The following is a 25401-nucleotide window of genomic DNA, read 5'->3' on the forward strand; positions in this document are numbered from 1 at the left end:
GAGAGCTGAGCTAGGAGGCGAAGCTCTGGATTCGCCCCCAAGCCGATCCTGGACCCGAGTAGATCCTGTACCGACACCGGTTTAGATGTGGCGCTCATGCAGGAGTCTCTTTCTGTTAATACTTTTTCATTTATTAAGCCTACAATTTATTTTTACTCAGTAACGGATATGATTTAAAATGTAGTGAATTACAATTCTTAAAAAAAACATACTCAAGTAAAAATAAAAGTACAGATTTTAAAAATGACTTAAAAAGTATAAATACACACAAAAAAAAGCTACTCAATTACAGTAATGTGAGTAAATGTAATTCGTTACTTTCCAACTCTGGTCAAAGCAAAGAAATTTTCATGAAAGGTAATTCACATAACTGCATAATAGTAAACATCAGCAAATATAAATAATAAACATGTTTTTCATGTAATGAATGTTATAGCCTTCACATCTGACTTATTTAGCTGGTGTTTAAATGTTGGGAGTGCCCATCCAGCCTAGAGGTCTAAAGCAGAGGTGTGACCAAGTCACTGCTTTGCAAGTCACAAGTAAGTCACAAGTCTTTTCAGTCATGTCTTGAGTCAAGTCCAAGTCAAAGACAATCTAGTCCAAGGCGAGTCCAAAGTCAATGATGTGGAAGTCCAAGTCCTGAACTTTGAATTTTCAAGTCATAATTGAGTCATCTGTCAAACTTCAATTTAATGACAATGATAATAAATTCCAGAAATAAAACTTCTTAAAGTTTAATTTATTTGCTCAAACAAGCAGGAAGTGCAACTGAAACTGATTATAAACAAAGTGCTGCTGCATTTAGAAGTAAATCAAACCCAGAACCAAGAATGATTTATGATTTTTGTCCATATCGTGTCACCGTTGTGCTGAAATATCAAATATGCTCAAGTCATCATCAAGTTAACAGATGCAAGTTGACTCAAGTCGCAAGTCATTGACGTTCAAGTTCGAGTCAAGTCGTAAGTCTCTATAGATTTTATCAAATCAAGTCAGAAGTCATTAAAATAATGACTCAAGTCTGACTCGAGTCCACGTCATGTGACTCGAGGCCACACCTCTGGTCTAAAGCAGCGTAAAAATGAAATAAACATCTTATTTGGTGCTTATTCACCATAGAGAAAAGCTTTTCTGCAAATAGTTTTCAACATAAATCTTTAAGAATTTTACATTATCAAGTTTTTTGCTAATGCCTTGAACCATTTCTCAAAATGTGACTTGTCATGAGCTAATACTGCATTTCTCCATCATCACCACTCATATTTCACAAGCGAAATAAAATGAATCCTAAATAGATCACTGGGAGATTATTTAACATAATTCTTTGGGTTAGGGGTTAAACCTGCAGTAGTTAGACTCAAATAAACAGCACACTTTCCAAAATCTTATATTATTATTTGCTGACCTTTTGCTTTGGATCGGAATATGATCTAAATGAGTTTAAACAATGACAATGGAAAAATAAACATATTTTAAAATTTTTATTTCAGAATTTCTGTATTCAATCTCATGAATAAACAGTGTTTCACTTTAAATTACATTCTTTAAGAAAAACACGTAGGACCCGCTTGTTTAAATGGTTTTCTGCCCATTCTCATTACTAAGGAGAACCATCACCCTTCATAAAGCTTTTGTTCGTACAACAGCACAGACACTATTAGCTTCCTCGATCAGCACTAATACACCCTCCATTTCCCCACATCCACCCTGCTCTCAGACTGATAGGCTTCCCCGTTAGCTCCGCCGGCAGTCTTTGTTGTTCTTTCAGAGCAAAAATCAAAGCAAGAACCCACATGTCCCCATCAGTGCAATGTTAATGCATTTCGTTACTTTGATTCTTCCACCGTCTTGAATTAGTTATTAAAAGAACACAAACTCAAGAGAAATTCAGCCAAGAATGCTGGCTTTGTAAAAACAAAACTTTGGCCTTCCTTCCTGTGCTTTGTTAAAAAAACAAAATACAAAAAATGGACTTTTCTGATTGGACTAAATTGATTTTTGACCCACTTGCACTTGCAGTCCAGTTGGGAGCATTTCCAGGTGAGATAAACGTGAAATATCTCTTGAGGCTTTTCTGAGTGAAACCAGAGAGACTTGAGCTAATTAAAGGCAGAAGGATAACAAGCCTTTAAAGCAGCACCACAACAAGAAGCCTCGTCCTGTCTACACGTCATAGAAGAGACGAACCAGGTGGTAACGGATCCCAAAAGCCACCACGCTCCCCATCACCTGAGTGAGGAAAAGAAACAAGCAACAGGTGAAAGGTGTCCAAGCAGCAGCTTTGGAGGCAGCAGGTGTTCAGCGTACCTGTATGAGGAGCATGATGATGGTTAGAGTTCTCTCATGGATGGGTCCAAATAGTTTCAGAACCAGATTTATTAACGTCATGTTGTTGCACTCAATAAACTCATCATCTCCCTCCGGGCCTCGGCGCACCTCCAGCAGCTTTAAGAACTCTGCGGTCTGTTGGTGATCAAATATTACGACTAATCCAAAAACACAGAGCAGCCATTCGACCGATAAACCACATCTGACTTGTCTGGTTTCAGGAACTCTACATTTTTCCATCTATTGCTGCAGTTTTTGTCAAGAGGTTGAGATTTTGAAAGAAAATCACTAAAATAGACAATTAAGAGTAATAAATCAGATCAGATCTCCCATCAGCGAGACAAGCTTTACCTTCATGATCAGGTTTCCCAGCTGGGAGAGGTCTTTCAGTTTAAATTTAGAGTAGCTCATCCCCAGTTTGCCAGTATCTGGATCCAGTCTTGTAGTTAGAACGAAAAAGACAGAAAATGTTAGTTTGAAAGTCTAGTTTACCTCAGAGGCTGGATAACATGGATCAGTAGAGTTTATGGTAAAACTGTATTAAAGACAAGTATTTTTATACCAACAAGACTCTCAGTGAGTCCTTAACTACAAGCTTTAAACAGCATATTTACAAAGATACGTTTTTTTAAAGGTGTGGATTACTCGTTTAATCAATGCATTTGCAGTGGTCTCACTAGAGAACTCAGATCGGAAAAAGAGCCGGGGCTGTAGGTACAACCAAGAAAAACCTCAATAGAAGAGATCAGTAACTAGTTAGTTCTGAGATCATGGTGGTATCCTAGATGGTATGCAAGACCTCTAAACCAGAGAGAATCACCACGGTGGGTGTGTCTCACTCGATCTGTCAACTCCACCTGCTGGTTACTCGTATATTGCAGTGATCAGACGCATCGCGTTAATTTCGGGGGATACACACAAACACTTGGCAGCCATTTTAAACAGGCGTATGCGTGGTTTAACAGCAAGTAGGCCTAAGTCCAATTCACAATGTGACTTAGATCTGTCAGGTCTATTTTCTATAAGAAGCTAATGCAGGAGATAGCTGTAGGAGACTATTTTCATGTTCAACCTGCATGAAAAACTCAGAGTGACCCATTATAATCAGAAATAATCATTTAAAGTATGTTTTTTCAGCCAATTTTTTTTTGAAGTTTACAAAAATGCTGTTTAAATCACATTTAAAATCAGAAAGTTTAAACTTTCAGAAAACTTAAGATCACTTATAGGATCCCAAGGAATTGTGGATTCTTTGAATAAATGTACAATAACTGAGGAAACGAGTCAAGACTTTAGCTCCATGTTGTGTATTCTACATAAAAACTAAGTGGAAACAACCAATAAGGGAACAATGAATGACGATGAATGGCTTACCTGGGTAATCGATGCCTGGGACAGGGGATTATGTGAAAAAGCTGAGGCAAAGAATACACAAAGTTTATCACTTGAGGTAAAAAGAACAGCAACATTGTTTTGCTGAAGTGTCCCAGGATGCCGACTACAGCAAAGGTCATCCCAGCAAAGTAGCAGAAAGTGTCTCCCACAAACACAGACGAGGGATACCTGTCACAAGAGAAGGCAAAGGATGACAGACATCCGACTTTATACTCTAACTCAGACATCCAAAAGTACCGGGCTGCAGGTTTAACTCACCAGTTGTGGTAAAAAAGTGCTAAGGTGGTAAAGAAGAACGGTACCATGAAGTAGAGAGAGAAAACGTGGTCGTCTCGGTAATCTCCTGGAAGGTTTAGGAACACAAACGTCACAAATCTGTTGCACGTGGGCGATGACATCACAAAAATGCAAATTGTAAAATATTAATTTAGAATAAATGTTTTTGTCAATGAAAAAGCAAACAGACAATGAAATGCAGTTTTTTTTTGTTGTAGTATTTTTTTTCTCCCAAGACCTCTTGGCCAGGCCATGTTTGTAAATGAGAACATGTTCTCAAGCATTTTACCTGCTAAAATAAAGGTTGAAAAAATAAATAAATAATAAATATGCGATGGCCGTGTCCAGATGTGCCAGGGTGGAGTGCAGGATCAAGGAAACGATTCATCTCTCTGGTGATGGTTTATGTGAATGCAACTGGACGAAAATCATCCAGTCCATCCTTTCTACTGGCACGGTGTTTGAGGTCTTCAGATATGTGGGAATGACCTCCTGCCCCTGTGACAGGTTCATTATGTCAATAATAGCTCTTTTCACAACACACACCGTGCCGGCAAATTGGCGTAATATTACAGCAACACTGTGTCTTGGAAATGCGCCACGCCAACATGGTGTTGCGCAAACTTTGCAACATTTGTCTCACCTCGCTTGGTAGTAACATTGCAGTAATTATGTCTCATAAACAGCGACTGCGCCTTGATGCAACAGAGGGAGGTGTCATGATGATGTGGGGAGTTAATGCCGAGCTACGGTCGGCAGCTATATTGAAAATGAAAGTAAACACGGGCAATAAGTTTTGTTTTTTGAACAAAATCAGCAAACAGCTTTTCTCCATTAGAGCTGGAGCTCAGATCACCAGAGACTGGGGAGGACAGACACCTTTAGGAGCGGCTTGTTAAAAAAAAAGTAACGATCGCAGCTTCAATCACAATTAAAAACAAGTCCAAGATAAACGGAAGTCCGCAGCAGCGCAGGGACCGCCTCCGTACCCCCTTTATGCCGCCATCGCCTATCTTTTATAAAAAGGACACGATTGCGCCACATTACTGCCACGGTTTGAACACTTATAAATGAACGAAGGCACCCTGATGCCGCCGTGGAATTGCAAAAAATTGACAGCATTGTTTTGTAAAAATGGCTGTGCCGTGCCAGCCTCCAGAATCTAGCCAGGGATCTCACCAGGCCCTTTGGCCTTCCTGAGACGGACTCTTCTCACTCCAGCCTGCACATTGGTGGTGGAGAAAACCACTGGCCGGTCATGACCTGGAGTACAACTTTGTGAAAGTTGTTGTTGTCTTTGTTATGCTGAGCGTTGAAGCTGCACACTCTGTTTCAGAAGGAAGAACCAGGTGTGGAGGGGGCTGCTCTGGTGCGTTTTTTATTCTGTGATATGGTTTCTACATGCGATACCTTCCAACCAAATATCCAATTCCCTCAGAGGAGATGATAAATGTTAGTACAGCCAGGGTAGAGGGTCAACAATCACGCACCACTGAGCTCCAGCAGGTTGAAGATGATGATGGAGCCAGAGATGAACAAGGCTTGGCCTGACTCGATGCCGTTGATGCCTGCTAATATGTTGATGGCATTTGTGCAGAAAACAGCAAGCATTCCCATGTAGGCATAGTAGAGGATACCTGCAGAAAAAACAGATCAGCTGTTGTGCTTTTTATTGATCATTTCAGCCATTAAAAAAAAACTCCAACTTAGGTGGCTGTCTATGAGGATTCATATTTTATGAGCGCTGTCTCTCACAGAGAGCACATTGAATGATTAATCTGTCAAATCCAGCTCGAGGAAATCTCACCCAGATCCAAGTGCAGCCCAAGTAGAGCTCTGAAAGGCTTGGGCACCACGATGACGGTGTTACCAAAGTTAGTAAAGTACACCATGAGCAGGGGCAGAGAAGCCACGGTGGGAAGAAGGAGCTTGTGTCTCCATCTGAGGTTCAGCACGTCGTCAGCAAAGCCCAGAAAGATCATGCAGCAGATGGCCAGAAGAGCACCGATCAGCTGCACAAACTGCTCAAAACACACACAGAGGTCAGTCTGGGTTCAAAGGTTCACTAATGAGAGAAACACTGGTGATCAAACACAGCCCACCTCATCGTGTGGGAAACCCATGCACTGGTCTCCTACGAAGTAGCTGAGGAAAGGCACTGGGATGAAGCAGAAGAGGATGATGAGAAAGACTGTCCCACTGATGACTCCTTGAGACTCTGGACTGCAGAAAAGGAAAGAAAATGAGGACCAAGAGCACATTACACAAAAATGATCAGGCTTTCATGAACCCAGACAGTAAAAAACAACGTACACTTCTTTTTTTGTTGTTTTGTTCAGATCCATCCCACAGAGTCGAGCTGAGATGAAATGATCTTTAAAAGCAGGGATGAGTTTGAGTGTGGCCAAACAGCCGAGAACAGACAGGAAGCAGTTAATCACCAGCGGCACGGTGGGAACTGGTGACATGCTTTCAGGCATTCTGATGAATCTGTCACAGATCAGATCGAGTTGCTGCAGTAGAATATCTGACTGATGTGGTCCTTTCACACGATGATCGACGAGGAAGCGGTTTTTAACGAGGTAACCGCGTCATTTTAGACCACAACGCATCTCGGTAATTCCGTCGTCAGAGCAGAATAAATCCACAAATCAGAGTGATAATCCCTACCACCTTTCATTGTGCGCTGCCACTGTTTGGCTGTCTATGGTCTAAACTCCACGTCTAACAGTTTATTCTGTAAATGTCTACCATCGTCATGCAGTCGGACTTCCGGTCAAGCTCTTCACAATAAAATAAAAACCGTCTGTGTTTCCTGCTCAGCAGCTGGAAACACAACTATATTTTGATCAAAGTACATACATCTTTTTTTATCATTGTATTTACGAAATAATTGATCATGAAAAGGTTTTGTTTTCATTAAAACACAAACATAAATGCATGTATTGTGTGACTTCCGAATATGTGACATAAGTGCTAAAATGACACGGAAGTAATATTTTCTTCTTCGCTAAAAACGTGAAGCATTTTATACTGCTATCTGGTGCCCAAACTTGTTCATTACACTAAGCACATTTTTGCAAACTAACGCCACTTTGTGGAGGAATCATTAATCAATGTGCGAAAATGGTGTTCAAAACTAACTTTTTTAACATTATGTTTGTTTGTGTAATTTTTATTCTGATTTATTTTAAAACAGAATAATCCATTCATTCATAAATATGGGAAAAGTCTGGGTTTTTGAAACCTTTCAAATAGCTTCAAATACCCATTCTGAAATCTCTAAATAAATTGAATGAACGAACGAACGAACGAACGAACGAACGAACGAACGAATGAACGAACGAACGAATGAATGAATGAATGAATGAATGAACCCACTCAGTCTAGAGCAGGGGTGTCAAACTCATTTTAGCTCAGGGGCCACATTGATGGAAATCTAGTCCCAAGTGGGCCGGACAGGTAAATTAAAAACAACTTCAAATTGTTTTCTTTGTTTAAATACAATCAATATAAAACAAAGCTGGAGCCTGAGGACAGTGAATCCAAAATAGTACAAGTACAACACCTGAAGTGTACTTGAAAATTTGTATTAAAAAAATAAATAAAAAAGACATTCCTTAGTGATTCAAAGAGCTTACAGATCACATGGCTACATCAGTTTCATGCAGCACTTAAAGTATATTTGACTCATTTTACTTTACATCTTTTAGCTTTCACCAGCACATCAATATCAGAAGTCACATTCTGAGTGACAGCCAACTTCAGGATGTGATTCAAGTTCTTGTGTGAGCCTTGAGCGCAGCTTTGTTGCATTTATACTCATTACAGAGAAAACTTGCTCACAAAGATAAGTTTATTTTCACTCTACATTGTAAAGTATGAAAATAAAGTTTACACAACCAGCTCGCGGGCCGGATTTAACCTTCTTGGGGCCACATATTTGACATCCCTGGTCTAGAGAGTTTTCCATTTTTTAGGGGCAGCAGTAGCTCAAGAGGTTGAGCAGGTTGTTCTTTAAATAGAAGGTTGTAGGTTGGACTCCACCTCCCGCCAGAGAATTCTGCTGTGTTGTCCTAGGGCAAGACACTTGCCTATTATGACCTCCTTTTCTAAAAGGTCCATCCATTTTTAGCCGCTTATCCGGAGTGGGGTCACTGAGGTTGCAGCCTCAGTCAGAACGCCCAGACTTCTCTCTCCCCAGCCACTTGGGCCAGCTCCTCCGGGGGAATCCCAAGATGTTCCCTGGCTAGCCGAGAGACATAGTCCCTCTGGCGTGTCCTGCGCCTTCCCTTGGGTTTCCTCCCTGTTGGACATGCTTGAAAAACCTCACCAATGAGGTGTCCAGGGGGCATCCTGACCAGATGCCCGAGCCAAGGCTCTTCTCAACGTGGAGGAGCAGCGGGCCTACTTCGAGCCCCTCTGGCTCAGCACTCTCGTCACCACGAGAGATTGGTACTACACCAGCATCACTGCAGAAGCAGCACCAATCCGCCTATGGATCTCACGCTCCATTTTTCTGTCACTCGTGAACAAGACCCTAAGATACTTAAACTTCTCCACTAGAGGCAGGGCCTCATCCCTGACCTGGAGAAGGCATTCCCTTTTACGAATCAAGAACTTGGCCTCGGATTTAGAGGAGCTGATTCTCATTCCAGCTGCTTCACACTTGGCTGCGAACCGCTCCAGTGAAAACTGGAGATCACTCCTGCAGTACCCCCCACACGCCCCCCGGGGGGACGCAGTCGAATGCCTTCTCAAAATCCACAAATCACATGTAGATTGGGCGAACTCCCATGCACCCTGCATGCCCCCCCCCCCCCCCCAGGGGTATGGAGCTGGTGCAGTGTTTCACGGCCAGGACAAAAACCACATTGTTTCTCCTGAATCTGAGGTTCGACAACCCGATTGACACTTGTCTCCAGAAACCCTGAATAGACCTTACCAGGGAGGCTCAGGAGTGTGATCCTCCTGTAGTTGGAACACACTGTGCTGTCCACTCTTTAAATAGGGTGACCGCCACCCCAGTCTGCAAATCCAGTGGAACAGCCCCAACACAGCCAAACAACATCCAGAGCCTTAAGGAACGCCGGACGGATCTCATCCACCCCCGGGGCCTTGCCACTGAGGAGTTTTTTGACCACTTCAATGACCTTGGCCCCAGAGACTGGAGAGTCCAACTCAATGTATGCCGGTGGGGTTGAGGAGATCTTTGAAGTGTTCCACCCACCGATCCATATTGTCCCGAGTAGAGGTCAACAGCACACCGTCACCACTGTAAACAGTGTTGGTAGTGCACTGTTTTCCCTCCTGAGATGCTGGATGCTGGAAAATAATCTCCTCAAAGCCACACAGAAGTCTTGCTCAATGGTCTCTCCGAACTCGTCCCATGCCCAGGTTTTTGCCTCCATGACCACCCGAGCTGCATTCCGCTTGGACTGCTGGTACCCATCAGCTGCATCTGGAGTGCTACAGGCCAAAAAGAGCTTTTCTGAAAGGTAACAGTTCAAAATGGTTTATGTTATCATAAACAAAACTGTTTGAGCAAAACTTGGTATTACATTAGGTAACTTGATTAACGATACTTAGTGCAATATTGAGCATTAATAAACTATTAAATTAAGTATTGACAACTGTCTTATATTAATGTTAATAGAAAGTAATGCATTACTAAACAGACCACCCCCCGGGCACTTTGTCCTAACCTTAAAGAGACTGTGTGTAGTTTTTACTTTTAATCTCTGGAAATGTCCATCGAAGCGTTGTTGAAAATAAAAAAAGGATGTCCAGTTGTTGGAAAAGATTGAAGGCTTGGATATAACCACTTTAAAGTTAAAGTGTGTAGTTTCCCTGGTGATAGGGGCAGTACTTACCTAAATCATTGCAAGCAAGTAATATTTTTATGTTCAAATAAGACCATACCAACGGAGGGCCATTAGGGTAAAAAAATCCCTGGGAGTGCAACCTCCAGAAAAATAACAAGAACATCAGATTCCCTTTCATCACTGACAATGAGTGAAGAGGTAAATGTGTAAAGCAACAATGTTTATGTGAACGTTTTGTAACCATTTGTTACAAATCAGTAAATGCATTTTGTCCTCACAGACTTCCGTAGAAGGAAACATGACATCCAATATGACATCGCGCACAGACTTAGACCCGCTCCATGTATTTTAGAACAGATTTTTATGGTTATGTTATGAAACTGCCATTATTTTTCAACAAATGGGCATCTTTTAAGTAATTCACTACAACATTTTGATGGATATTTCCAGAGATTATTGATAAAAACTACATAATGTCACTTTAAGAATGTTAATAAAAATATCCTTTGTTCCTAAATATCCTATCAATGCTTAATAATGCATTAACTAATGTTAACTAATGTTAATAAGGGACTCATTGTTCCTTAACATGATTTCTTTGATAATTAATTTAGCTCATCTTTCTAAGTATTTATATATTTTAACAGAATATGCTTTTGTTTAGCAAAACAAAAATTATGGCTTTTATTTTCTTTAACATAAATGTTTTATGAAGAACTTTAGAGGTCATTTGATTTGGGGTTTGGTTCTAAAAGGATTCTAAAGGGTTAAAAACGTGTAACAGAGTGACTTAACAAGCTGAAGTTCATTCCCACTCATTCACTTTTTGAATAAAATATGTGTAGTGTTTTGCATGATAAGATTACAACATCATACGTTTTTATTTATTTTTTTTATTTTTTGCTTTCTTTCATCAGATAAAGTAACCATTAGAAAAGTTTATTTTTGGAGTGATGCTATTTTATTTAAAAACCACCAGAGGGCAATGGGTGTCCAACAAAAGCAATTTCCAATCATCAAGAAAAAAATGGAGGAAGGTCTTGATAGGCAAGATCCTGAGAGAATTTAGGGTGTGAAACACCCTAGGCACATAGAGAGGTCTAGGGAGGCCAAATCTGTTTTCTTTTTTAGTGTTGTTGCTCAGAGACATACAGAGATTTGAGCCACCAAGAAGTCAAAGGAAGGGCTGAAATCAAGATTAAGAAGTCAACATAAAAGAATTTCACCAGCACTGACCCACAACAGCTCTGCTTCTGTGACCATATTTGTGACTGTATCCCTGATTAACAATGCGCCCTGGCTACCTGGCCATGGAGATATCTCTGGCTGACTGGTTAGTGCATGTAAATCTCACCTGGGAGTCTGGGGATCAAATCCCACTCAGTCCCTTGTTTCTCCACCTTGCCACACTGCCATCATTGCTACATGCTGTTTCCCCTAAGCAAACCAGAAATAAATAAAAAACAGACATTTTTATGTACAAACTCAACTCAATTAGCCAAAATTCAGTACCACAAATGAGGCTAGCCCTGAATCCTTGCTCATTCACTGTGGTGACACATGCTTGAGGATTACCCTGCACCGAGGCAGGCTAGCTACACGAGGCATGTGATGTCACGTGCCACTACTGGTACTGACTGCAGCCCCATAACCGTCAGACGCCATCTGATACTGAAGGACCTCAAAAGACATCTTTGAAAGGCCTTGAAAGGCCTTGTCTCCTTTAACACCACAGAACTGACCATTTGGACTCTGTAAAAGAGCTCTAATCATGGGAGCTGGCTGGAAAAGGATGATACATCAGATTATGAAGAACATGATGGACAACCTTGATTCTCCTCTTGTTAAGTTGGAGAGCCAAGAGGAGGTTAGGACCCAAAGATGCAGAGAACCAGATGACAGTGGAGCAATAACATAAAATCCTTTTATTAAGAATAAGTCCAAAAAGGCAGGGAGCCAAAAAATAAAAAATCAGGACATTAAACGATTTCAAGTGAAAGTATACCATTTCCTTTGCTTTATTAATTAGCAATCAGGCAACCTACAACAGCGTAACAGAAATTCTTGAAATAGTGAATCAAAGTGACTTATGCATAATTAAATAAATTATGCAGGAGATCAAAATAATGTTAAAATATACATAAACTAACTAATAAAAACACTACGCCAGTGACTTTAGCTTATATGTAACTTGTTGAAACTACATAGAACATTTTCAAGCATAATATCAAGTTAAAATCTTCAGATCTTCAAAAGTAATTTAAAAAATGTAACCAGACTGTGCCGTGCCAAATTAACAAATTGCACATACAATAACAACCTGATGGAATTATTCATGTTTTCATTTATCATGCTTTATGCTTAATGATTTTACCATTTGAATGCTTAAACAGTTGCTGTATTGTAAAGTCCCCTCATGAGAGTCTATGGGTGTTAAAATCTGACCTAATGTGACCTGAGGATGATGACCTGTGGAGATCTGCTGTTCTGTCAATTGCTGACTCGTGCAAACTGTTTGCTACTCATCGTGTGATTAGACACTGAAAGTTCTTTGTGTAATAATGAATGCTCTTTGTTTTAAACTTGTAACAGTTTAAGACTGAGAGCTGCGTTCCCCCCCACCCTTTAGATCAGCTCTTCAGGCATGTATCTAGGGAAGCTCCCAACTTGTAACAAATAGAGGTGCTCGGATTCCAAAGGCCAGAATGGTTTGAGGAACTGTCAGCTCAGTGGAGACTGGGTTGGTGTGGCCTTATTCCATTCTCCTCGAGCAGAATTCTGACTTTTGTGTCTCTTTCCTTGTGTTGTGTTGTTATATGGTGTCTTAGGTGCTTAAACCTGACACAACCATTGTCCAAGTCATTTCAGAAAAGGCTCCAGCAGGCCTTGGGGTTCACTTTGTTAGCACTAGGGGCTTCACAGGATGTACATGTTGCACTCCTTCTCCCTGTTGCCAGCCATGACCTCACATAACTTTTTTGCATTAAATTGATCCAATGGTGGTCCGTTGCATTTGAGGAAAATCAGATTTGAAAGCCTTTTGATGTGAGGTGAGTTTCTTTTATCAGTGAGAGTGTCATTCATTGAACTGAAAGCTCATTCTCATTCACTTGTTGATACTGCAATGGTGTGGACAGCTTTAAGAAGAGGCTTCAGGGCTGCTGGTATTTTGGAAGCTTTTAGGTCTTTATACTCCCTAAATCCTAAGACACTTTCCCTTTCCTCAATTTTGAATCTCTCACATAAACGTCTGACCTCCGCAACGCCGTTCCGAATATCTGGTGTTGCAGGCCAGGAGTCAGACTGGAGGACCTGGACATCGTTGAGGAGTAGACTGTCTGTCTTTACAGACGAGGTTCTGCTGACATGTGAGGAAGTTGTTGGGAGTCATCCTGCACATTTACAGCCAGGCTACGGAAAAACTGTGCGGGATTGATTTTTGGAACCCTTTGATTTTCATGCAGCTTTACATTTCTGAAGATTTTCTTCTCTTCTGCTTCGATTGCCACTTGTGTTTGTGAACCAGGTGTGGACACCATTGACTCAAAGACACGGATTTGCCGGGCTAGCAACCTGTCGGCTTGGTCCAATGTCACGTCTCGTCTCTGGAGCATTCTTGAGAGGTCACGGAGTTCTGTGAGAGCATCATACATGACACTAAGATTGGCCACAAAGAAGACAGAAGTAAGAACGTCATTAAGTCCTTTGTATTTTGCTCTCTCGCATGAATTCCTGTTGGTATCAGCAGCAGCACTTTTGAAGTGCATCTGCAGAGCTTGATAGTTTTCCCATACTGCTTTCACTGTTCTCTCACTTGAAGCAACCCAACACACTGATAAAACACATCCAATCACAAGAAGACACTGTCCAACACACTCTCAGTTAATTCTCTTTGATTTTTTGGGCATGCATGGTAGAGGGAGTACAGCTGATCTAAAAAAAATTGAAGTGATCGATTCCCCCAACCTCCTTCAAAACATCACATACTGCCAGTTCCAGTCTGTGGTTAGTACAATGCCAGACAAAAGTTAGGGAATTTGCAACAAAGCTGTGCAGCGACTCTTGCTTTCCTCCCAAGCATCACTGATGCTCCGTCACAAGCGAAGGCCAACAAATAGTCCTGTAAAAAACAAGGGTCAAAGCCTTTTTTTGAAGACATAGTGCATCAGTTATTTCCTTTGCTGAAGTGTCCTGCAGCTCAATCAGTTCAAAAAATATAGTATCTGGCTCTACCTGCTATAGCTGAGCGAAGGCACACGACTAACACAAACTTTCCACTTATTGTAGTGGACTCATCAATGAGCACACACAGTTTTCTACGATTCATCACAATCTCATTAACTATTTTCTCTTTCATTGCAGCTGCAATGTGATCCAGTATGTGTGCACACGTGTTATTTGAGTGCAAAACTCGGCCCATATTCACTCCATTTAAAACTTGCAGTTGGACATCAACTGGCATATCTGTGAAGGGACGCACGTGCTTGCCAGTCTTGTATGCTGTTCTAAACACATTACAAGTGGAATTATAATCAGCCTTTTGCATGTCCTCAATGTGTTTTTTCATAGTGTTGTCTGCTGCCCTCTCTTTTATCTCAACTGCTTTCTTGTGAAATTTTGAGTCTTTGTGTTCTTTAATTTTCTTTCGCAGCGGGTTGTTTTGTGCAGCCTTGTCCTTTCCAAATGAAGAAACTAAGCACCGACTCCACTCCGGTGACACTCTCTGTCCTTGCTGCATATCCTTGCGTGCATTTATGTGGCTACAAGTACTACAGCCCAACTTTTTATTTTTGCTGATTAGCCACCTATACGTTGTGGAGAAATAGTGTATCTGTGCTTGGGACCAACATTCTGGCCACTGTTGCTCAAAGTCATTGTTCTTGTCAGCGGATGTGTCATTAGCATAATCAACAGTAGTCGTGGAAACCTCAGCACTGTCACTGCTGCTGCATTCATAAGCTTGCGTCTCACTCTGACCGGCTGCAACATTATGCTGGCTGTGGGAGTTATCATCCTGGGAGTCCACCTCTGATTCTGATCGTTTTCGTTTTGAAGGCTTCAGCCACGAGACTGTTTGGTGTGTCCTTTCCTCCTCAATTTCTCTTGACTCATCTGAAAAATCAGAAAAAAGTAATTGTTTTAGAATTATGTGAAAGAACCACAGTATGTATACGCCTAGAATTCTTTTTTTCATACTCCATTTAACACGGAGTAAGAGGGGCTTGTTTTTACCTTAGCTGAACTAAAACAACTACACAACGTTGGTCTGTTGAACCTTGAAAACATTTCAGTTGTCACCTTTGTCAGATCAAACTGGAATGTTCTAGCTTGGATACTCTATAGAGCCGTTTAATTGTCTGAAACTTCATTTGAATTACACTCTTCCCTACCCACTGAAGGAGTTGTTGATCTCGTCAGGCCATATTGTGCTTGTATCAGATAAAGGAAGGTGTTAATTACATGTAAACTTTTAGACATTAGAGGGGTGAAACTGGGGGCCATCTACTCTATTTAAAGTAGGTGTTCACCTATAGAAAACACGAGGACATAAAGTTTCACTCTAATTCACATCTTTCTCTATCTGAATCATGGGTTAGGGAGGAACATGATTCAAATGCAAATTCAGCTAGTTAAGAAACAACAACTTCACATATTATTAGGGTTTAGGGTGGCCAAAACTTTTTCCATAGGTCATCACTAACCTGTTCAACAGGTCTTAAAGCTAATATATAAAACAATAACTTGTATTTTATTAATTACTGATGCTTGTCTCCTAAGATGTACCGTCTGCAGTGTCACAAAACTTCTCATAGAGAATGCCACAGCAATTGGGCAACAAATTGCAAAGGAGATGCAAAAAAAAAATGTTTAAAATATAGTGCCCTCTTCAAGTTCTCATTGATGTCTCAGCCAGAAAATGAATTTGTTCATTCACTTTTCTTTATTTGAAATGCTAGTTATCTTTGGTTGTTCAAATTTAAAGTAAAGTAAATATAGTGATCTAATAAATATCCTTTCGTTTTGCACACAAATATATTAAACTGAATATATATGAAAAAAATTACCTGAGTTTTTTCGTTGAAAGAAGCTCCTGATGTCCATCGTTGGTACCACGTTCGTACGGACCTAAAACAGATGTAGAAAAGACTTAGTTTAGCCAAAACAGGTAGCAACTGAAAATAAAAAGAAACTTCTACCCAGGCTATCAATGCTCTTCTTGGCCTAACTTTTCTCAGGGGTTCCCCAAATTCAGTTCTGATAACTCAAAATTATTTGAAAAATACAATATAATAATTCTTTACAATACAATTAATTATTTACAATACATTTGCTCTTCATTGTCCATTCATGTCTAGCAATTACAGCTCTTTAAGTTGACGTTGCTTCACTTTTGAGTTGCTCAACCGCATTTTTCTCACTAACAGTTTGCTGGTTGAATGGGGCGAAATTCTACATGTTTACTATAACACCACCTGGTCATTCGACTCCTGGCTCAGGGCTGGGACAATCTACAATGACGTACTTGCGGATCTTTGACCGCGGTGGGCCAGCAAAGCAAAATATCATCTGTCAGCTTACCTAGTTATTACTAGGCCTTCACTTTGGTGTCACTCTACCATGTTTGTCATGCTGATAACGCTCAAAATACTTGGTTAGTTTTGGGTTAGCATGCAGCGAATGTCCTGCTGATCTCCGACCGTGGAGCATGAGCTGATGTAAAAAGCCATGACGCCCGGCTACGATCACAGCGGTCTGAGGTTCTGCTTGTAATTTAACAGTCCCGGTCCAGATCTCGACAGGCGACCAGCATGACTACACCCTCGAACAGGAGCCAGTGGGCTTTGCGAGTGGGCTGCCCCAGTCCCCAGAGCCCTTCTTAGGGCAGTGATATACTTGCTGTTTGACGACACGAATGCATGTTTAAAATGGCTGCCACTTGCTACTTGCATTGATTCGAAGCGTTGTTTGTGCGCGTCCCCTGAAATTAATGCGGCACGTCCGAACGCTGCAATATATGAGTAACCAGTAGGTGAAGTCGACAAAACAAGTGAGATGCGCTCACCATGGTGACTCCATCTCTGGTTTAGAGGTTTTTTATACCATCTTTGATATCACTGCTGTCTCTTTTTCTATCATGAACTAAAATGTAACCAGTTACTGATCTCTTTTATTGATGTCATGTTCGTTTTGGTTGTACCCGCAAACCTGGCCCTCTGTCTGGTCTGAGCAGTTTAATGCACCCCTGGAACACCCCAGTACTACGTGCAGTGCAGTGATATACAGCAGCAAGTATGTGAATAAAGACGCAGCCTGCTGCCTGTGTCAAACAGCAAGTATATCAAGGCCCTTAGCTTCTGGAGTTAGCTAAGTAAGCTAGTAGCTACACCATTTCATTTGTTTCAACCCTGTTCCAAACGTAACAGCTCCACCCTCAGCTCCACCTCTTTTCCCATTTTTGGATTGTCTTGACAGGCATGAGGTCAGTGGACAAAAGTGTTCAAGAATGAAAAAAGAAAAGGAACAAGACCAGACACAAATATAAACAACAGTAGCTCTACACTGTTAGCATTATGGATAAGGTTGTGAAACAATGTGGAAGTAAATATTTTCTTTGTTCCCCTTATTTTTTTCGGATTTTTTTTGTTTTCCACTTTCACTTCACCTGTGTTTTTCAGCAGTCAGCATTCAAATCCAAAATATTTTATACTAATTTTGAAATTACTTTAGAAATGCTCTTATTTTGAAGCATCTGCCTCTTGTTTCCGTTTTTCTTCCTAACTTCCTGTCCCACAGCGCCACCTGGAGGCGGTAGCCATGTCAAATCGTCATCGTTAGCGGCAGAAGGGCACCAACAGCACAGATTCGAAACCCTTCGGAGCCTGTAGTCCTCTCGCAGAGAGCAGAAGGTGTGTTTTTGTGTCGAAACCTGAAAGCGGAAAGTCGCAAATAAAAGCGCTTGTGACGGTCAGGGAAATGGGACTTACGTTTGGTTCTCGAAGCGCTCCATGTCGCCATGCCAGCTTCTTCGCTTTCGGTTACCAGGAGTCTGCAGCTCAGACGCTTTAAATTAAACTTCAGGTTGGTGTGATTCTGCTGTCGATGATTTGGCTGCTTCATATAACCTGCGCTATAAAGCAGCTCCCATTGCGCATCTCTTTAGTTTTATGTAATCGTTAACGCAGTTTTTGTTTCATCGCTTTTCTGCAGCGCTTCACGGAACGCAACCACATCAGAGTTACCCTGATTCCAGTCTCCATCATGCATGCGTTATGTGTAACAATAATAACAACAACCAGCCTGACCATTTGTGTGCTGGCATTCACAGGCTGAAGAGGGCTGAGCTGCTCCTACTTCCATCTGGACCATCTGGACCTGGTGATATGAGAGGCTCCAGGAGGCGCTGATGGAGTTCCAGGAGTTTAGCTGGCTCTCTATGGTGGCTCTCTTCTTAGCCTCCTTGCTCATTGTGCTTAGGTGGCTGATCCAGCATTCCTGGACTTTACTGCAGCAGTGGAAATCCAGAAAATCATCCAAAGAGACAACATGGCAGAAGAAACAGCAGGTCCTCCTCACACACCCCCTCCAGAGCCATGCTGGAGGGGTGTGGGGCTTCCTGCTGAAGCTCCGCTCTGGGAAGGATGGGAGACCTGCATCTGAGGCCGGAGTTAAAGGCTTGCTGACCTCTCTGTTCTCCTTCAAGTCCTTCAAGGAGCACTGGCAGAGGACCTGGGTGAAGGCCCTGAACGAACAAGCTCAGAGACATGGGGTGAGTGGAGATCTATGAACATGGCTTCACTGCGTGGAAGGTTCCTCCACTAAAGAGTTCATGTTTGCTGGAAGTGTGTGTAGGCAGAGAGGTGGAGGTGTGGGTGTGTATCTGAGAGGATGAGGAAGGGGCAGCGTTCTTGTATAACAGCTCTGAATCAATGCACAAAAGAGAAGAGAGGGGCATCGAGTCAGCACAGCTACACCCACACAGACGATAAAAATAGTCCCAGGCAGGATTTGGGTTCCATCATGCTAGGTAGTCTCACCGTAGCCCTCCACAAGCCTCATCCCTGCCTCCGGCGTGAATGTGGTCAGTGCTCCAGACAGCTGGCAGTCTGAAGCTTATTGTAAGTTTCTAAAGGCCTTCTTCTTTAAATAGTACCTTTGATCTTGTGTGAGTAAAACATTGGGTCTGATGTTTCCTGTGAGAGCTCACAGAGGAGAGGTCCCCTTGTTGATTGAGTGTGTGTGGGAGGTCAAAGGGGTCAGAGAGGACTTGCTCCATAAACAGCTCTGATTCATGAGCGTCGCTCACTTTTACTGATTAAAAGCAGCATCCAGTTGAAAGTTCAGGTGAATAATTTTGGCTTTAGCTCCAAGATTTACCATACCATACCATACCATTTTATTTATAAAGCGCATTCAACATGGCATTACAACCAGACAAGGCGCTGTACATTAAAAGAATACAGTTAAATTAACACGTTCAGAATGACAGATTTGGCATTCCTGAGGGAATGGGTGCTGCTTAAAGGATAAAGAGTGGCTCCATTTCTAATTCTGACGTTATTTTTACTTCACATAGATGCTGCTGGTGATATTTGCACATCTCAGTAATTTCATGTAGATGGCTATTTAATGCAACATTGGTGTGGCTTGTAATGTAAGGTTTGGAAAATGACGTTTGAACGTCTCCTTTTGGAGATTGGAGCTGTTTTGAAGCAGCAGCATCACACTTTGGTCTCATCAGTTCTGTAGGAGGAAAACTCTTCAAAAAGACACCAATCAGATAGAAATGTAGTTAGTTACTGACACGTTTATGCAGAAACCATCTTCAGATTGTCTGCATTGCCCATAAGGATGATGACAGCCACTCTTGATCCTTTAATCCAGAGGTGCCCAATCCTGGTGGTGGAGGGCCGGTATCCAGCAGGTTTAGTGGTTTCTCTGCTCCAACACACTTGATTCAGTGGTTGAATAACCTTTGCAACAGTTCATCAGGCTCTACAGAAGCCTGTTAATGACCTGCTTATTGAATTCTGGTGTGTTTAAAAAGGGTTAAAACTAAAACCTGCTGGATACCGGCCCTCCAGGACCAGGATTGGGCACCCCTGCAATCTGTCCCAGAAACACCTGCACACCATTTTAAAATTTGCTTCCTGGTCTCTCCTCTTCGCTCCAAGTCCAGTTGGATTTCATAATGTTGAGATTAGAGATTCATTTGCTTTTTTCTGTCAGTGAATGCACCGTTTCCAAGAGGTACTTCATAGCAAAATCAGAATAGAAGGGAGTAACATGAAAAAAGAACGATGCAACTCCTGATGCATTTCTGCTTTTTGCCTCATGGGATTCCACTATCTGCCTTCATCTTGTCCAGCTTGTTTAGATAAGAAGGGCTCTGATGTTTGGTGGAAGCTGTCCTTTGTACTACATGGTAGAAGATGGGAGTGTACTGTTTGGTTATCTTCCAATGGCTTGATTGCTTGATCCGTTTTGCACTTTGAAGCTCTCAGTAGCCAGAAACTTATCTGGACTGAGCCTTAAGAGACCTTTGGACTTAAGAGTGTTTTATTTTTCCAGATGCCGGCCACATCGGACTTTCATTTATCACACCTCTAGTGTGGTACAGAGTTGTTGTCATTCATATAGAGAGGATTCAAGTCTTTTTTGAACAACAATAAATACTGAGCATTAAGACATTTTTTAGGGAATTAAATTTGGAGGAATTTTAGTATTTAAAAGTATTAGCCACAGTAGTACAACTCTTTGGATTATTAAATGCTTTTAAAATGAAAGTCTAAGTTAGTTAACTGACATTTTTAAGTGCATTGTTGGTCTGAGTAGACGAGCTGCCTGTGTTTGTTTATTTCTGAGCTGCGTGTGTGAGCCAAGGCTTGCCCAGCTTCTCGTCACCACAATAAACTATCTGCCAATCATTGTGACTTTGCACAAAGCAATCTGCTAATCTAAATGTGTGCAAATCAGCTGTAGCTAATTGTTAAGGAAACTTCAAACGAGAACAATGAAAAAACACGTCTGACTGAGACGATGCACTGACAAGATGTAATCTAGAGTCAGTGTCTTGAAGCTTTTACTTTCTTATTTAAAACCAGACTGGAAGAGCGTGCTTTAGGGGTCTAGGATAAAGTATAAGTGTCAATTGCATTCTTTACCTCTGACATGCAGCAGGAATCTGCCACCGGCCTGGCAGGTCCTTGCAGCTATGCTGAAAGCAGAGACGAGAGTGTCCTCCACTTCCTGGTTATGTTTCTGCATCAGACAGGAGCTTCCCCAGAGGAGCACCGTGCGGTGCAGATCCAACCTCAGTGTCATCATCACCTGAGTCATTTATCACCTTAACCTGACTACATCTTCAGCATTGAAAGTCGATGCTGACAGGAGATTTTATTCTTAAAGGAACAATATGTAAGAAATCTACAATGAAATGATCACAAAACAGTCTAATGTCTCAATCATGTTAGAAGGAAGGTTTACACTGAAACAGATTTAATTTCCAGCCGGTTGGGGTTGTCAGTTTTTCTTCTTTCAAAGAAACAATAAATAAAGAGGGATGTAGTAGTCACCATTTACAGTCAGTCGGTGCATTTACATGCGCATCAGAAAATCTAAGTACTACCTAAAAATGAGTTGCGTTGTTTTTTTTTCATGTAAACGCGTTAGTCTGGCTGAAGGCGAACTGGTTCTAATCGAGCTGAAGCACCCAGATAATGCGGTAGCAATCCTAATACATTCTGCATGTAAACTGGTCAGCTGAACTAAACCGGTAGAAAGCTCGTGTTCCGGAAGTGACAAGACCACGGAAGCAGTCTGATAATATCACTGCCACAAAGTAACACCTTCAAACAGTACAGTACGTACCAAATAAGCATTGTTGTCCATTTCTTCAGCTATATTGCATTTCCTGTTACAATTCTGTCTGCTTCCCTCTTTCTAGTCACTGGCCCAATCTCAATACTCACACTGCGCCCTGCGGACTTCAGCAAAGTGCACTTGGATCAAGTGTGCTGTAGGGTTCGTGTGCGTAGTACACAAGTGTGAAAATAATAGCCGAACTGAGACAGAGAGCATTACGTCATCATTTGTAATGCATGCCGGGATGCTGGTCGCTGTGAAACTTTTCAAAAACCTTTATTAACAACTTTCAAACAACAAAACAATTATTTGAAATAAATTTCACTTCATTGCTGTTTTGTCTAAAACATTCAGAGCGCCACCTAATCGTCCTAAAATGAACTAATTTAATTAGAAAATACATATTTTCAGAAAAGGAACTTGAGCCTTTTCTACCGCAGCAATGACTTGTGGGTAATACCCTTGCCCGAGGTCTGCATCGCCCTTGGTCCGCATCGCTACAGACTTGTGTGAAGTGCAGATTAAGGGTGCAATGGGGGCGTGGCCAACTTCCACACTTGAGAATCGGGACACCCTATGCACTCGCAGCCCTGGCTGGGAATGCACAAATGAAGGGCGCAAGGGTGCAAGTGCGAGTACTAAGATTGGGCCACTGTTTACTGCTTGTGGTCCTATAAGCTAACTGGAAGAATGCCGAAATGAAAAGATGCATGTCACCACCTTCTGTACCGGAGTTGAACAAACTAGGGCTGAATGATTGATTGCATATGCAATTACATTGCAATATGACAAAAAGAGATTTTCTAATCGCAAAGGCTGCGATTTGACTGGCAGCGAGTGGTTAGCACAATGCTAATATACTTGGAAAACCCCATAGGGATGCCAATGCTAATATCACCAATTATATTCTTACAAATTACAAATTAGGAAGGTACCAAATTATTACATTTAGAGTCTAATAAAAATTCAAATCTGCCATTAATCAAAAAAGTACAGACAGATATTTTAGTAAAGCTAGAAAACCGTAAGAGGCTTTAACTCCACTGCGTTTTGGCTAGCACTTATGGATGCAACTGAACTACGGAAGCTCTGCATGGACAAGATGTCAAAAACTCTAAACACAAAAGACTTCAATAAATGGGACACACTTCTTTCCTGCGAGTACATTTTCACAGTTGATGCTAATACCCATGCTCCTTCAAGGGATGTGCTCCTTACTGCAAAGCATATCCTTCAAATGTCTTTACTTGTGAGGGTTTATGTATATGTAGACAAATAAACTTGTTGATATAATATGTAGATAAATATGTAGATACACAAACTTGTTTATATTCAGTACAAGTTAGATACTTTTTTTTTTGCTTCTCTTAGTTGAAAAATATGAGAAAAGCTCCTCGAGAAAATAATTGTAAATTAAATCACAATTGCAATATTGAAGAAAAAATGCAATTAGATTCTTTTCCAAAATCATTCAGCCCTAGAACAAACTTTATTTGAGATGCCGGTTTTCTAATGCACATGTAAACTTGGATAAAGACTCCCATCTTATTACAATAAGATTGACCTGGATTGACTTAGTTGTTGGTCAGTGCACATGTAACTAGTGAGTTTGCAAGATTGCAGAACCTGCTGCAGCGCATTTGTAATTCAACACCGGCAGGCAAAAAGCTCCTGAGTTGTTTAAAGAACCAAAGCCAGTAAACTGGAGCGAGCTAGAAGTTATTTCTTGTACCCCTAAGAAGCTATGGCATCGTTTTATTTTACTCTAACATTGGGTGAAGCAGGATAGAGGCTAATGTTGAGCTAACAATGTTAACTTTGAATTCAAATCTAATAGTCTGCTCTAAAAATATCTCAAGCGACTTTTTTAATGATCAACAACTCAGTATTTCAGTTAAATGTATGTGTGAAGTCAGTAATTAATCAATCATGACATTTTTCTTCCTTGGTTATTCAGAACCATAGACATGAATCTGTAGACACCCCTTTGGGCGCTGGAGAGTGTAACATTGTTGCAGTCATATGAGATGGATCTCCTCACTATCTAAAGTCAACGCAGGGTGGACAACTTTGCTCGTTTTGTTGTGCAGCCTACTGTTGCAACTGACGTACTATTGAAATACTTTTCTAGCTTACCTGATAGGAATTTTTATATTTTAATTTATTTAGTTGAATTCTATTTATATTTTATTATTCCATAATACCATGTGTGTGATTTAGAAAATTAGCTTGTTGAAATGTGTTTTTTAGTTGCGTAAGCACCTTTCTCAGTAGAAATAAATACACTGGGGGCGAATGGAGACCCATCCAAGATGGTGGCGAGTAGGGTTGGGCATCGAGCATCGATTAGAACTGGTTCCAACTGTTAGTTTTTCCTGGAATCGTTCAGTTTTTTATTTTGATTCCTAGAATGCTGACCGTAAGAGGAATCCGCGGCTGATCTCTGTGAAAAATAAACGTGATCTGTAAATTGTGATCAATGCTTTTCTGAGCTGATCACACCAGCTGTCTGTGTGCAGCACCCCCCTCCCCCCATCCGACCCGCAGCAGCCAAATCTAAACAAACGCGTCTGCCAAACTTTTACTCTGTAATGTAAACTTTAATACCTGCAGCCAAAAATGCGGCTTTGAGGGAACTTGTTAAAATACGTCAACACGGTGGATTTAAGAGAAGCTTTAAAGAACAAACTCTGGACGGTGTGAGGTGAGTTTGTCTCACTGCAGAAATAAAAACACACACGGCGCATCAGCAGTCAGACACAGCCGCTCACCAACACTCGTGTGTGTGTGTGTGTGTGTGTGTGTGTGAGCGTGAGCGTCAGAAGGCTGAACAATAACCTGTAGAATAATTAAAGTCATCATGCTAGAGCAGCTTCTCTGTGGTGGACCACACCAGCTTCTGCCACAATAAATAATAATAATAATAATAATAATAATGAATCTTGTTCTTTCCATCACTACTCAAAGCTCATGACCATAGGTGAGGGTAGGAACGTAGATCGATCAGTAAATCGAGAGCTTCGCCTTCTGACTCCGCTCTCTCTTCACCACGACAGACCGGTACAACACCCGCATCACTGCAGATGCTGCACCAATCCACCTATCGATCTCACACTCTAGTTTTCCCTCACTCGTGAGCAAGACCTCGAGATACTTAAACTCCTCCACTTGGGGCAGAACCTCATCCCTGACCCGGAGAAGGCTACCCTTTTCTACCCTTTTCCAAATCAAGACCATGGTCTCAGATTTAGCTGATTCTCATCCCAGCTGCTTCACACTCGGCTGCGAACTGCTCCAGCGAAAGCTGAAGATCACGTTCTGATGAAGCCAACAGGACCACATCATCTGCAAAAAGCAGAGACCTGATCCTCAGGCCACCAAAACGGATGCCCTCCACACCTTGGCTGCGCCTAGAAATCCTGTCCATAAAGGTTATGGTGGAGGGACTATGTCTCTCACCTGGCCAGGGAACGCCTTGGGATTCCCCTGGAGGAGCTGGCCCAAGTGGCTGGGGCAAGGGAAGTCCGGGCCTCTTGCCTTAGGCTACTGCCCCCGCGACCCGACTGTGGATAAGCGGATGAAAATGGATGGCTGGATGGATAATAAATTACACAAAGTTGTGGTAATTGTAATTTTCTTTCTGAACTATTTCTGTTGAGTTTTAATGTTTAAAATCTGTTAGATTGTTATGGACAGCAGCTACATTTAAGTT

General features: G+C 41.5%; 3 protein-coding genes across 3 annotated transcripts in view; 1 reads left to right on the plus strand and 2 right to left on the minus strand.

Moving 5' to 3' along the window:
* Positions 1-1791: 1791 nt before the first annotated feature.
* dpagt1 (dolichyl-phosphate (UDP-N-acetylglucosamine) N-acetylglucosaminephosphotransferase 1 (GlcNAc-1-P transferase)) lies at positions 1792-6712 on the minus strand. The gene is made up of 9 exons (XM_015960875.3): positions 6316-6712; positions 6105-6225; positions 5810-6023; positions 5493-5639; positions 3985-4069; positions 3706-3894; positions 2683-2770; positions 2311-2466; positions 1792-2232 (listed from the first exon to the last, which is right to left on the minus strand). Exons 1-9 carry the CDS (start codon positions 6480-6482, stop codon positions 2167-2169), a joined length of 1233 nt encoding a protein of 410 aa, XP_015816361.1. The 5' UTR covers positions 6483-6712; the 3' UTR covers positions 1792-2166.
* A 7112-nt stretch (positions 6713-13824) lies between these two features.
* Positions 13825-18267, minus strand: LOC107386468 (E3 SUMO-protein ligase KIAA1586). The gene is made up of 3 exons (XM_015960877.3): positions 18131-18267; positions 15893-15953; positions 13825-14939 (listed from the first exon to the last, which is right to left on the minus strand). The coding sequence occupies exons 1-3, from the start codon at positions 18131-18133 to the stop codon at positions 14035-14037; spliced, it is 969 nt and encodes a 322-aa protein (XP_015816363.3). The 5' UTR covers positions 18134-18267; the 3' UTR covers positions 13825-14034.
* c2cd2l (c2cd2 like) overlaps positions 18232-25401 on the plus strand; it is a 52888-nt gene continuing 45718 nt past the window's right edge. Inside the window, exon 1 of the mRNA XM_015960876.3 lies at positions 18232-18594. Coding sequence (XP_015816362.3) covers positions 18232-18594 — 363 coding nt within the window. The remainder of the gene's footprint in view (positions 18595-25401) is intronic.

The sequence above is a fragment of the Nothobranchius furzeri genome, chromosome 10 (assembly GCF_043380555.1).
Source record: "Nothobranchius furzeri strain GRZ-AD chromosome 10, NfurGRZ-RIMD1, whole genome shotgun sequence".
In the NCBI taxonomy this organism is placed as follows: Eukaryota; Metazoa; Chordata; class Actinopteri; order Cyprinodontiformes; family Nothobranchiidae; genus Nothobranchius; species Nothobranchius furzeri.